Source organism: Candoia aspera, chromosome 1, assembly GCF_035149785.1.
Source record: "Candoia aspera isolate rCanAsp1 chromosome 1, rCanAsp1.hap2, whole genome shotgun sequence".
NCBI lineage: Eukaryota > Metazoa > Chordata > Lepidosauria > Squamata > Boidae > Candoia > Candoia aspera.
Genome location: NC_086153.1, coordinates 281855133 through 281870343, shown reverse-complemented (window position 1 = coordinate 281870343; position 15211 = coordinate 281855133). Strand labels below are relative to the sequence as shown.

Genomic DNA, 15211 nt, shown 5'->3' with positions numbered 1-15211 from the left:
ATGCAAGTTTTTAGAGAGAACATTTGAAAATAACTTTAAACATTTTACTTTTTTCACCTCTTTATACTGCTGTGTATAGTTGATGCAGGGTAAAATGGCTGATATGTACACCCGGTTGATGGCATGTCGGCAGTATGTATATAATGTAGCAAAGGCTTGTGATCAAGGACACTTCAATGCAAAGGTGAGTTTGTGGGGAAATACTTGTGGAATTGGGTGCTCTGTTTTTCTTTTATTTTAGCTTTTATGTCTTATATTTCTATTCATAGACCTCAAGCTGAGAAACAAAAAGAATAAAAGCACAATAAAGCAGTAACAATTCATAACTCTCTAACTTACTAGAAAAGCAGATTTTTTTTTAAAAAAACCAACAATTTAATGTTTGATTCACTAATTATTGAATGGATTATCTGTTCAAAATAATAACCACTTTTGCCCATCTTTCCAAATGACAGATTGAGCTTTCCCAGAATGTGAACAACCAGCCTACTCATTTTATTTTTAATCTCCACACAACTTCTCCTGTATTTTGTTTTGCTAAGAGGAGGTTAAGAATTAGTATTACAGGAAATCGAGAAGCAAAAACTATAACATGTTTTAAATATTGTTTTCCATTTTAACTGCAAGAATATTTTCTTGCCCATCTACCAAAGGCTTTACTTACAGCTGTAGCATAAGAAGTCACGTATGTATGTATGTATGTATGTATCACACTTATATTCTGCCGCAATCATATGCAGACCTTTGGCATCTCAAAGTATGAAAAACAATAATAATGAAAAGTTTAAAAAACTACAAAAGCCAGCAGTATAAAATGCACAAACATACATTCCAGATAGCATCTGTACGCAGCCCCCAAAACACCCTCTGGGAAAGATCCATGTTTGGAAGCCTCCAGAAGGTGACTAGAGTTGGGGCCAAACACACTTCTTGCAGAGGGCCATTCTAGGGGGCCAGCCCAATGACAAAAAAAATGATTCTAGGCCTCGACTGCCGTGACCTCCCAAAAATGGGGGACAACCAGCAGAGTGTGGTCAGGCTGATTCCAGCAGAGAGATGTGGTCCTGAAGGTAACCCACTACCAAGCCATAAAGGGCTTTGTAGGTTACACTGTGCCCAAAAGCTGACAGGAAGTCGGTGCAGGACCACAAAATAGGTATAATATATGTTCACCAGCAAACACCAGTGAGCATGTGGGCCACTGCATTTTGTACCAATTGCAGCTTCCAAGTGGTCTCTAAAGACAGTCCCATGTAAATTGCGTTGCAATATAGTCTGTGCATGTGATGATAAGGTCATGAGCCACTGTAGTCATGTTATTACCATGGTATTAAAAATAATTGGATCTTACTTGAATATACACACAATAATGCATCTGTTTTCTCAATGACAAGTAAGTAAGACAGTTGTTTCCATTTAGGAAGCTACAAAAGGTAAAGGTTTTGTTTTGGAACCTTGTAAAATGGAAATTCAGAACTTACTGTTACAGATGTGTAACAGTTCTTTTTAAAAAATACAGTTTTATTAAAGATTATAATTGCAATAGTAAAATTAATACAGAAAGAAAGAAAGAAAGAAATGTCTTAGAACTTGATTTCTTTTCATTTCTTTTTTACCCCTTCTCACAAGATTCATCTAAGCTTTAGCAAACCTCTTTTGTAAATCCAATATAAAAGAATTATCCAGGTCACTCTCTTGGTTTATTATTTGCAATTCCCTTTTGATTTATAAGCATCAACCAATTTCCTTTGTATGCCCAATGAAACATCTTTTTCCATGTCATTCTTGTAGCCTATCATTTGTAGATCCACTTTCAGTGTCAACTCTGTCTCTGTCTTGTCAAATAAAACTTGTTCTTCATCTGCCATTTCTTCCAAAACATCTTTTGGACACAGTCTATCCATAGAAGCAAACATCACTATTGACACTGTGGATACTAACTTCTGAATCCATTTTTCAAAAGTGTCCTTCAGTATTTCCAGTGCTATAATATTTTGCACCATTCTGTAGTTGTTAATCAGGTTTGTGTATGCTTCTCCCTTAATTAAAATCTTTAGTTCACTCTAGTGTCCAGTTTTTAAAACTGTTTATCTCTATTATGTCTCAGAAAAAATTCAAAACAAGCCAGCTTTCCCATGGGAAGGATTCTTTATAATTAATTCCAAAATCTTATTTCAAAATTATCTGGACCATTAATCCATTTATAACTTTCTAAAATCAAACTCTTAATTAGCTTTTTGCTGTTTCTTTCAATTTTTTAAAAGTTCTTAAGCTTGTAGCTAAAATTTTCTTTCATTAAGGATTGAAGGCTGACTTCCCTGGCAACACCTGGTGTTTTCAGGCTTGTCGATCCAAAGGCTTCTAATAGCTGAAAAGTAGTTAATAAGCAATTTCCAAATGTGATCAGAAAAGTATGCAGACTTAGTGTCCTTTTAAAGGTGCCAACTGCAGTTTGAGCAAGATGGCTGATCCCTCGTCTCCCAGTGCTCAAAACAGGCCAGAGACGGCTGTCTTGTGATCTCCTCACAAGGAGCAACTGTCTGGAGCACTTGTGGGCGATCTCCCATCCTCTCTTGGTCTGGAGAGGTTCAGAGAGCTGGTCCACTTCTTTCTAATAGTCACCGACCAAAATGCTTCATTCTTCACTGCAGTCGTTGGCTTTGCTTTTCGCAGAGCTGTCTTTGGTCCACCATTTCTTCCTCCAGAAGTCCAGGTATACAACAGTTCTCTGATAAGAAAAAATGAATTTCGCTATGATGATTAGATATATTTAAATGTAAGTGGAATATGGAAATAAATAAGCAATTCTGCTGGTTTATTTTTGCAATTAGAATTGCTGTGCATCCTTCTGTTTCAGTGCAAGTGATCTTGTCTTCTTCTTCAGGACTGTGCAGGAGTGATCCTCTATTCTGCAGAATGTGCTACTCAAGTTGCTTTGGATGGAATCCAATGTTTGGGTAAGAGTGGAGATATCTGTGACTGTTCTACTAGGAGACAAACTATCTTTAAAGTTTGCATGGCATTATATAGCTGTGTCCTTGTCATCTTATACTGATTACCATTGTGTATCTTATAATTTTCATTTCTTTTCAAATGAATTTAACATTAATTAGCCTGCCAGCTCTCTCTGCTCATGCATACTTTTAATCTACCTTCAGGATTTCTGTCCCTCATTTAACATTTAGATCTTTTCCTTATATTTCAGGGGGAAATGGCTACATCAATGATTATCCCATGGGGCGTTTTTTGCGTGATGCCAAATTGTATGAAATTGGGGCAGGGACTAGCGAGGTGCGAAGAATAATTATTGGTCGGTCATTTAATGCTGCATTTAATTAATAAGACTGGTGTAAAGAAGAATTGAACTTCAGACCAAGAGGCCTTTTCTTTCCAAACTTTCAACCATGCACAACTGTTGTTCTGCACCTGATACCAGGATACCCACCTCCATTTGTCTTTTTTAATAGTATTATTATTATTATGCTGCTAAATTTGTTTAAGAACTTGTGACTGTTAAAGTTACAGTGGAACAGAACAGGCAGTTCAAGTAGGAGATGTGAATAGCTGCCATCAAGTTGTCTTCTAGAGGATTGAGACTTCATCCAGTTTGAAACATTACCTGTTTGAGAATCACTGAACTAGATTTTTCCATCTAACACGTCACTTTTATGAATGGAAATAGCTAGTGGGGTTCTAATGCATCCCACTTCCAAAATGCTAGCAGAACACATGGAGATCTTTTATTACTGTATTTTGTGAAATTTTAGGTATATTTTGAATATTAAAGAGGCTGTTATTAAAACATTGTCAAAATGTGAGGTAGTATTTCTGTGTATTCTGTCTCAGTGCTAACTGAAATACATTAGCACCACATGAAGCTTTCAGTTATTTGATGGACTGCCATTTTATGCTTGATTCATTTACAGTGTCACCATCCATCACTCCAGAAGCAATTAAAATATGAGGCAGCTGCATGACTAGGAGATTGTTGGATCTTTCTAAAGTTTCTCCTTGATTAATACAGGATATCACAAGTAGGGAATAGGACCAATGTTGTGAGCCATGCCAGAATACCTATGGGACAGGCAAGAAAAAGTCTGTATTAAGCTCAAGAAGGTGGTGCAAAAACTCCATGACAAGACAGCCAATCTAACTAAAGAAAAAAAAATGGTAATTAATTCTTTTTCCAAATCCAGGAGGCATCTTTGACCTATACCAACAGCACAGGATATACATTTTTTAAAATACCCATATCCGATTTTTCCTTCTTAACCAACTTGTAAATAAAACAGTATTGTTCCTGCTGTTCTAACCTATTTTTGATTGCAGTGCAATCCACTTGATTGAATTAATTCTACATTCTGGAAATCAGTGCCTAACTTAAGAAAACATTTGAGAATCACAGTGGAGCAATTGTATGTTTCACAGGCTGTATATAGGATGCCTGAAAATGTTAACTTGTAACATTTTAAAGGGAAATATTACACTTGAAGATGAGGGTTTCCAGTACAGTTAAATAAGTTGTCCACATCTGACCTCATCATCTGGGCACATATTGCATAACAATCCAGTTACAGTTTTTCCAAATCACATGTGAGCCTATGAACTTTGGGTTCATCTTTTTAAAGTATTAAAAGACAAATATGCATCATGGAAGCAATTATTCAATGTAGAAATTGGGTTCTGAAGTGCAATAGTGTAACTTTCTCCTATATGTTGAACTCAAATAATCAATTACAGCACTTTTTCTTAAAGATCATAGTGTTATCATAATGTCAGAGTTTTATCACCCATACTGAACTATTGTAATGAATATAACCAACTACTGTAATGAATATAACCAATTAACCAAGGGATATTATAATATAATTAATAACCAAGGGATTATTAATAATTCAAATCAACCTGGTTCCAAAACTTGCCACATGGTACCTAGGTTTTTAATCAATCTTATGCGAGTTTTCATAAGTCATTGTGAAGACTATATTGGTCTTTTTTATACAAAGGGTCCTTTCTATTCTTTTAAGCTGCTTTTGTTGTGGTAAAACTTGGGGAAATTGCTGGTTAATTGGTGGCTTTGTAAGCTCACTAGTATTAATAAATTATTATAAAATAAAGACATTGCTTCTCTGTCTATGCATCAATTGTTAGCATATTCTGTTTCCTCCAGCAGGAGGCAGGTAAAAACTTTCTACACTTATTTATATTACATCATCATAAACAAAAGCTTGATTCCTCCCTCATCCTGTGGAGGCAAAAGTTGTTCTTTCTTCAATATTGTCTTACAGTCTTAAAAGTTATTGGAATATTGGGCAGATTCTGAAACCTTAAATCCCTGGGGGATTTCAACTATCATTTGAAATTGTATCAGGTCAAATTAATCAATATCTCCATTATTGTACTACTTTACAAGAGAGACATGGCATATTCATACATTTAACTCAAACCTTTTTCATGGTTTAGATCTTTTATTTTTATTCTACGAATTTGAGGTTTGGCTTCTGGTTTTCTTGTACATTATCCTGAAAGCTATTTGTTACAGGGCAACCAATTTTAGAATAAATGTATAAGTAGATTGGGTTAAGTTGTGCCATATTTCACATGATACTCCATCATAATAATTGTGTTCAAGATGATAGGGACGTAAGGAGTTAACAGTGTCATCTACTGTATTTAGTATTTTTAGTTTCTCACCTGGTTTTATACAACATATGCAGCAGGTCCTTTGGCCTATAAATGCATTTTAAGGTACAGGTCGATGTTGGGTAATTTGCTAGCTCACAGGCAAAATTTGTAGCCCATCACATGAATGAGTTCCTTGCTTGTGATTTAGTGTAGCACTAAAATCCTCAAACAAGATTCTGAATCACTCTTCCAGAATATACTACTAGCAGATAAAAGTGAGCTACCAGAGTTCATCTGTTTTTAAAATATCTAGTGAGTTCTCTGTACTTCACAAACTGATCACAAACTTAGTGTTTATGATACTGTCTAATCAACCAATTTATATTGGTACAATGCTAAAATACATATAAATCATGGTTTTGATACTACTGTAGAAAGGAGATAGAAAAGTCCCAAATAAAGAAATGGCTAGAATATTGCCTGCACATCATTTAATCTAATGTCTTGTCCCACAAGAGCTTTTAATTGTCTCGCCTAAAGCATATAATTATATTGTTTCAAAAGTAGTAGGCTGATCCTAACCATGTGAGGCAAGTTGTGCTCCTTGTTTTGCTTACGAGAGCAAGTATGGTTGTCCAAATGATAATCAGTTTGTAAGATACCTGACGTACCAAATATTTGGTACTGCAAGGCTAGATGGACAATTACACAAAAAGCTAAGAAGTCTTTCTGTATTTGAACCAGCATTTTATCATGGGAGCCCTGCCTAAAGGACTATTTAGAATTTTAGATTGCATATATACATTTATATACTCAATTTCCCATTTTCCCTATTAAGGAAACTGACCTTAAAGTTTAATAATTTAATGAAATCTAGTACACTTTGTTTACTGCATTTGTCTTTATGAACTTTCTTCTGTTGTTTGCTTCTGTTGTTTTAAAAGACAACCAACGGGCAGGTCATGGCTCTCCTCACCCAATTTTTGCAAGAGCAGGCTTGTCCTTTAGAGCAGGGTGCTTGCAATGGCTGTAGCTTGAGAACATCAAACAGTATCTTTTCTGAGGAATCACTACAGAAAGATTGGGAAGGCATGTCACTTCGGTGTAAAGGAATTAACAACTGAAGAGCAAACAAAAACATCTTTCAGCTGAGCAGACTGTATTGTGGAGATGGGAAGTAGTGTGGGGATTACTGTTAGCAGAGTTAGGATCTTTCCACTTGCACCTGCTGTTCTATGAAAGGCTAATGCTGAGGCCCAAGTGTCAGACTGAATGAAAAAGCCTCTGCTCTGGTTGGTTCTCCAGCTGAAGGAAGCAGGAGGCAGGCATCCTGTCTGTGCATGCAGGGCACAGAGCAGTGGAAGGGCAGGGAGGTAAAATGGGTAAAAGTGAGATGACGGGCTGCACGATAATACACCATTCTTAAGCATCAGTCATATGGGGAAATATCTGCTGCAGAATGGATAGTTACAGAAAGAGGATGGGAGAGGACAGTATTTGAAGCAGGATCTTTAAGCAAACAAGCTGCCGCTTTTGTGAAATTAACAACTAATCAAACAGATATCCTAACACCTTCTGCATATAAATATAAATGAGGATGTTCCCAGTTCTTGCCATGAACTCACTAGAGAGACTTGCACATACCAGCTCAAACATGTTAATTTGCTACGCATGCCGCTTGCTTTGTGCCTAAACCTGACTGCAAGCCAGAGTCCAATCTAGCACATGCATTTTAGATCTAGAGCTAAAGCAGATGCTGGTTCAGAGATCCTAACCCCTCCACTACCAGCATGCATAAGCCACACATCCTCCTCTTCTCCCACATATCCATGCCTGTAGTCTCTCACACTCCAATTTCCAGTCCACTCTCGAAAGAAAAGAAGCAATGAAGCTTCCCTTTTTTCGTCAGCAGGGGAAGAAAAAACGGCTGCGTTCTCAGTGGCTGCCATAGCAAAACAGCAGTGATTCTCAGTTTCTCTCTTCCCCTTTTCCTCCAGTAAAAGCAGTTTGGAGGTCATTGGAAGGTCAAGAACAGGTCCCACCAGCAGCTGCTTGCAGCCTGCAGATTGTACATTCTTGATATATTTTTGTTAATAAGATTTTACAAAATCTATATACACAAAACATCTGAATCCATGATACACAATTGCAGAATGAACAGCATCCCTCTATAAATGATGCAAAAACTTTCTGGTATAACAGTCTTAAGAAGTACAAGTCATCCATCCATCCATCCATCCAATCTCCATCCCCAGTTGTATGCTATGCTTGAAGTAGGTGATAGATACATAAAAGCAAACTCCAACTAATTACCTAATAGTAATAGTTCAATTTATTTGTTATACAGTATTTATTTATTTAGATCTATGAGCCAGGGCAAATTGGATGTGGTTATTGGTGAGCTCTCAAGATTCAAGATAGACATTTTGGGCATCAGTGAACTGAAATGGACTGGAATGGGCCACTTCACATCAAATGACCACCAGATCTACTACTGTGGACAAGAGGACCACAGAAGAAATGGAGTAGCCTTCATAATTAATCGTAAAGTGGCTAAAGCAGTGCTTGGATACAATCCAAAAAACGATAGAATGATCTCAGTTCGAATTCAGGGCAAGCCATCTAACATCACAGTGATCCAAATATACGCCCCAACCACAGATGCTGAAGAAGCTGAAGTAGAGCAGTTCTATGAGGATCCGCAGCACCTACTGGGCAACAGGCCTAAAAGAGATGTTATTTTCATCACAGGAGACTGGAATGCTAAGGTGGGCAGTCAAATGACACCTGGAATTACAGGTAAACATGGCCTGGGAGAACAAAACGAAGCAGGACATAGGCTGATAGAATTTTGCCAAGACAACTCACTCTGCATAACAAACACTCTCTTCCAACAACCTAAGAGACGGCTTTATACATGGACTTCCCCAGATGGACAACACCGAGATCAGATTGACTACATCCTTTGCAGCCAAAGGTGGTGGACATCTATACAGTCGGTAAAAACAAGACCTGGAGCTGACTGTAGTTCAGATCACGAACTTCTTCTTGCACAATTTAGGATCAGACTAAAGAGATTAGGGAAGACCCACAGATCAGCTAGATATGAGCTCACTAATATTCCTAAGGAATATGCAGTGGAGGTGAAGAATAGATTTAAGGGACTGGACTTAGTAGAGGGTCCTGGAAGAACTCTGGACAGAAGTTCGCAACATTGTTCAGGAGGCGGCAACAAAATACATCCCAAAGAAAGAGAAAACCAAGAAGGCAAATGGCTGTCTGCTGAGACACTAGAAGTAGCCCAAGAAAGAAGGAAAGCAAAAGGCAACAGTGATAGGGGGAGATATGCCCAATTAAATGCAAAATTCCAGAGGTTAGCCAGAAGAGATAAGGAATTATTTTTAAACAAGCAATGCGCGGAAGTGGAAGACGACAATAAAATAGGACAAGAGACCTCTTCCAGAAAATTAGAAACATTGGAGGTAAATTCCAGGCCAAAATGGGTATGATCAAAAACAAAGATGGCAAGGACCTAACAGAAGAAGAAGAGATCAAGAAAAGGTGCCAAGAAAATACGGAAGACCTGTATAGGAAGGATAATATCGGGGATAGCTTTGACGGTGTGGTCAGTGATCCAGAGCCAGACATCCTGAAGAGTGAGGTTGAATGGGCCTTAAGGAGCATTGCTAATAACAAGGCAGCAGGAGACAACGGCATCCCAGCTGAATTGTTCAAAATCTTGCAAGATGATGCTGTCAAGATAATGCATGCTATATGCCAGCAAATTTGGAAAACACAAGAATGGCCATCAGACTGGAAAAAATCAACTTATATCCCCATGCCAAAAAAGGGAAACACTAAAGAATGTTCAAACTATTGAACAGTGGCACTCATTTCACATGCCAGTAAGGTAATGCTCAAGATCCTGCAAGGTAGACTTCAGCAATTCATGGAGCGAGAATTGCCAGATCTACAAGCTGGGTTTAGAAAAGGCAGAGGAACTAGGGACCAAATTGCCAATATCCGCTGGATAATGGAAAAAGCCAGGGAGTTTCAGAAAAACATCTATTTCTGTTTTATTGACTATTCTAAAGCCTTTGACTGTGTGGACCATAACAAATTGTGGCAAGTTCTTAGCGCTATGGGGATACCAAGTCATCTTGTCTGCCTCCTGAAGAATCTGTATAACGACCAAGTAGCAACAGTAAGAACAGACCACGGAACAACGGTCTGGTTTAAGATTGGGAAAGGAGTACGGCAGGGCTGTATACTCTCACCCTACCTATTCAACTTGTACGCAGAACACATCATGCGACAAGCTGGGCTTGAGGAATCCAAGGCTGGACTTAAAATTGCTGGAAGAAACATTAATCTCAGATACGCAGATGATACCACTTTGATGGCTGAAAGCGAAGAGGAACTGAGCCTTATGATGAAGGTGAAAGAAGAAAGTGCAAAAGCTGGCTTGCAGCTAAACCTCAAAAAAACCAAGATTATGGCAACCAGCTTGATTGAGAACTGGCAAATAGAGGGAGAAAATGTAGAAGCAGTGAAAGACTTTGTATTTCTAGGTGCGAAGATTACTGATGCTGCAGTGCAGATGCTGACTGCAGTCAGGAAATCAGAAGACGCTTAATCCTTGGGAGAAGAGCAATGACAAATCTTGATAAAATAGTTAAGAGCAGAGACAGCACACTGACAACAAATGTCCACATAGTTAAAGCAATGGTGTTTCCCATAGTAACATACGGCTGCGAGAGCTGGACCATAAGGAAGGCTGAGAGAAGGAAAATAGATGCTTTGGAACTGTGGTGTCAGAGGAAAATTCTGAGAGTGCCTTGGACTGCAAGAAGATCAAACCAGTCCATCCTCCAGGAAATCAAGCCAGACTGCTCACTTGAGGGAATGATATTAAAGGCAAAACTGAAATACTTTGGCCACATAATGAGAAGACAGGACACCCTGGAGAAGATGCTGATGCTAGGGAGAGTGGAGGGCAAAAGGAAGAGGGGCCGACCAAGGGCAAGATGGATGGATGATATTCTAGAGGTGACGGACTCGTCCCTGGGGGAGCTGGGGGTGTTGACGACTGACAGGAAGCTCTGGCGTGGGCTGGTCCATGAAGTCACGAAGAGTCAGAAGCGACTAAATGAATAAACAACAATTTATTTATTTATTTATTTACTTACTTTTGTTTGTTTGTTTATTTATTTGCCGAATTTTATTACTGCCCATCTCCCCCGCAAAGGAGGGACTCTTTTGTATATGTATATGCCACCTTTCTTCCAGGAGCTGAGGGTGGCTTACTTACATAGGGATCTCTCTTCATTTTATCCGTACAACAATTCTGTCAGGAGTTTGGGCTCAGAGAGAATGACTAACCCAAAGCCACCCATGGCTAAAAGTAGACTGGGCCACCTTAGTCCTTGTTGTTTCTCATTTCTTACTGTTTCAGTGGTGACCCCTATTTAATGAAACACTTGCCCTCTGCAGATACAGGCACCCCTACTCTACAAGTATTCTGAAAACAAGCACTGTTCCAGCAGGCATTTGACCCCTAGATTAATTGAACAGTGCCTCTGATGCCTTTTTAAAAATTATTTATTTTTATTATCCACATAGGTTCTTTAAATATACTTCTTTGGACTTCGCTGTATCCCACCCAGAGTCTGTTTGGATTGGGGCAGGGTAAAAATATTAAAAATTAAATAAAATACAGTGAAATCCATGCATGAAAATATCAATTTCAAGCTTTATTGCTAATAAAGTACATCTCCTTTTTAATAAATGTAGGTCTCAAAAAGTCTCTGTTTCTACAAATTGCTAATTGCCTTCCATTAATACTCTTTAGAAAGAAAATTAATATATACAGTAGGGTAATGCATTCCCTAGTACTAGGAGAAATATTAGCAAGGGATCTAGATAAATTGAAATTAACCTTACATTGCAGTAGGAGGTAGTACTGTGTTTGTCAAACGATTATTTAATTTACAAACACACATACTAAACAGTCGTTATATTGTTACATAGGCTGTCACCTATGAAGGATGGGATCTTTAATGCAGCTTTTAGCAGGCCATTTATTATCATTAATGAGTGATTCATTTAGTAGTATTGTACTGTGATTCAAGCGGATAATTTTAAATAGCCATTATCTCACAGACTCATAGTTTTTCTGTCATGTGGGTCTTGCACCAAAACAAAAAAAAAGTCCTGTGTAGCTTCAGCTATGAACTATGAACTCCCTAACTGTAGTATCAAAAATTGGAGCAACAACAAAAACAACATTTATGCCATCAGAGTTTGGTGCCACAAAGCCTAGATTATTCAAAACAACTGAGATTGACAACTGAGATTATATTCCATATAAAGTTACATGGAATATGCTGAACCAAAAGCCATATCTTCTAAAGATATATACTAGTTTTGTGCTGTTTTGTGCTGAAAGTAAAAGTTTTGTATTGTATTGCATTAGTATTGGGAGTGCTGAGTTAACATGAACTATGAATTCAAAAGTCTAGTATGCTTTGTATAGTTTTGTGCTATAAATTGCTAAATTTTGCTCTGCAATCCCCTTCGCTGCATGTGCTCAATGGATCTGAAAGTATTTTAAAGGCTCACTGTCACTTCTCAAAATTGTAACTTTTAATCAGTATATGCTTCTCTATAGAAGCTAAATGAATATTTCCGTATTCAGTATGAATTATTACTGTACTGAAGAATACAGCAACAAGAAATCATTATCCAATAAAATCAACTAAATCATTTGCCCTGGCTGATTTATAGTACATAGAAAACATGCAAGCTAGGCACTACAGTAGCTGAGTGTGCCCTCCTGAAGCTGGCTTTCAAAATAATCATCTGAATGTAGGAGGGTTTTTTTTCAATGAGTTAACTCATACATGTGTATGTGTGTATTCTAGATAAACATGCCTTTTCCTGAACATTCTACCTTCCATAGAACATTCTTCCATACAGTATATTATCCCTTCTTAATAGTGTTAATAGTTTTTCACTTGAAAGTATGATTTTTTTTATACTTTTGCCTTTTAATAATGATAGCCTCATCCCTTATTTAATGCTCAGAAGAGCTCCAGTCAGCCAAGCAACATCTTTTCAATGACACTCCAGTATGAGCTCCCTCTCACAGTTCTTCATTCATTTATGCTAACCACCACAATGTTGTATGACTGTGAACACAGATAGTACTTCTGACTCCCAAATTATTCTAGTGGCTTAGTTTTGCAAACCTCGGAACTCCCCACATAAAGTATGCCAATAATTTCCTTTGGATTCACAGTAGCCTACTTTATTTATATGGCTGTCCTACTATTACAAATTAAAGGAAATGTTGGAAATGTATTTCATCTCTAGGCTTAGGGGTTTCTTAATCAGTAATTAAAAATACATTCTGTTCCTACCCTAATGGACGAATTATAAAACACTACTTTGAACAAAGTTGGAGATACTGATACCTAATGAGGACCGTACTGCAAGTATGAACATCCATAATTGTTAGTGGAACTGTTTTCCCCAGAGAGATAAATAAATAAGAGGTTAGACTTAAAACCCCCACACAGCTGAGTCGACATCTTGATTATAGCAGGGTTACACCCTGGCTTGTTCTGCATAAACACAGAATGAGCTCACCCAGCTTGTGAAGATTTAGATGAGGGTTTGGCTTTCACAAATCAAAAGCTGCCTGGCCAGCTAGGCCAGAAATAATTCTGTCCTTAGTAGACAGTTCCTCTTTAAGAATTCTTCAGATGCAAAAGCATTTTCACTGCAATGAAGTGAATCTTGACACTCCACAGGGAGGACACTGCCAGAGAAAGATCTGATGACAATGCAGAACTTTTTACGTATACTTTCCCTCCTTAACTAATTCAGGCTTCTCTAGCATTATGTCCTATATGTTGACTGGAAATCCTGAGTTATATATTCCTACATAGCAGAAGAGCACCTGGCTAGGAAAGGTTGAACTAAGTCAGCTGCTTTGAGATGCTAACTGATCTCATTCTCCATTGCCCCCTATTTTGGCAGATCCCTTCTTGGGATCTTACACTTATTGTGCAGTACTAGAACTGGTGCTTTGCAAATAACAGCTTTAAATGCTAAAAGGAACACTTGTATATTTTAAGTGTAGAAGGGGGAAGGGACTTGAAGGGAATATGTTATCTACCCTAATGGAATGGCCCACATTTTATGACACAGCTTTTTCTTTTTAGATTTATATCTTGATTTTTCTCCAGAAGCTGAAGATGGCATTCATAGTATTCCTTCCTCCAGTTTTATCCCCATAATATTAGTCCTGTGAAATAAATCGTTTTCACAAAACATGCCAATCTACTGTATGGTTAACTGATTCACAGTGTTTTGAATGAAATCAAATTGCATAAGTTTGTACAGGACATTGAAATATCAACTGACCATAATGACTGGATTCACACAACACCTCAGCCACAAGCTAGCTGAATGACCTACTAAGCTGTTGTCAAACTCAGCTATACATTTCCTGTACAGGTAGTCCTCATTTAGCAACCCCAATTGGGACCAGCAACTTGGTCGTTAAGTGAACCAGTCACTAAGTAAAACCGTGACTGTGCTTATGATCTTACTTCAGCTTTCCTTTGCTTTACAGACCTGTGAAGGTAGTAAATGCAAGGATTGGTCATAAAGTTACTTTTTCATCACTGCTGTAACTTTGGTCACTAAACGAGGTAGTCACTAAATGAGGACTGCCTGTAATACATTTTATTTGAACAAAATGTTGCAATTAATGTTGCAGTAATACATTTCATACAGTAAACAGAAACTGTCCTGTTGAACCCCTGGACGATTCTCATATAACCCTGGGGTTCTGGGGAAAACAGTTTGAATACCAGGGCTTTAAAGCAATAACATCTGTTTTCTTCAAGATCATCCAGGAACCTGAAAAAGGTCCCGCTACTTCAATTAATAGCAGACACAAGCTCTGAAGCAATTCTAATTATTTTTGAAGCATGCACAGCCCCAGGATCTAGTACTTGAAGGAGAATCACTGTTCCCATATCAGGAATGGTGACCAGAAACTGACCATGGATCAGAGCTGAGGGATTCCCAAACCTATGTGAAATGCCCAGAGACACCCCCTTCTGGTGGTCTTGCCTTCAGGATAAGGAGTGGTGATGCTTTACACATTTCACAAACCTTTAAATTGGTGTTTCTTAACCTTGGCAACTTTAAGATGTGTAGACTTCAATTCCCAGAATTCTCCAGCCAGCATGCTGGCTGGGGAATTCTAGAAGTTGCAGTCCACACATCTTAAAAGTTGCCAAGGTTGAGAAGCACTGCTTTAAATTGTGGTGGGACAACATGGGGGGGGGAAGACTAGATGTATTCCATTTAAGAGGGAACTGCAGACTGCTTAAATCATGGACTGAGGACGAGCTGAGATCAAGGAAGACAACCTGCCAGGGCACGATGGTACCCCACTAGACAGCAACTGGGCACACAATGTACACAGAAAGTACTGGCAGCAGAATGATTCTCCAAGGATTCTCTGCAAAGCCCATCTAACATTTCTTCTTTTATTTGCTACAACACA

The 15211-nt window shown here is 38.2% G+C and overlaps 1 protein-coding gene across 1 annotated transcript in view; it reads left to right on the top strand.

Moving 5' to 3' along the window:
* IVD (isovaleryl-CoA dehydrogenase) overlaps positions 1-5117 on the top strand; it is a 49114-nt gene extending 43997 nt beyond the window's left edge. Inside the window, exons 10-12 of the mRNA XM_063289962.1 lie at positions 80-184; positions 2885-2957; positions 3206-5117. Of these exons, the coding sequence (XP_063146032.1) occupies positions 80-184; positions 2885-2957; positions 3206-3339 (312 nt within the window). The 3' untranslated portion in view covers positions 3340-5117. The remainder of the gene's footprint in view (positions 1-79; positions 185-2884; positions 2958-3205) is intronic.
* The last annotated feature ends 10094 nt before the right edge of the window (positions 5118-15211 follow it).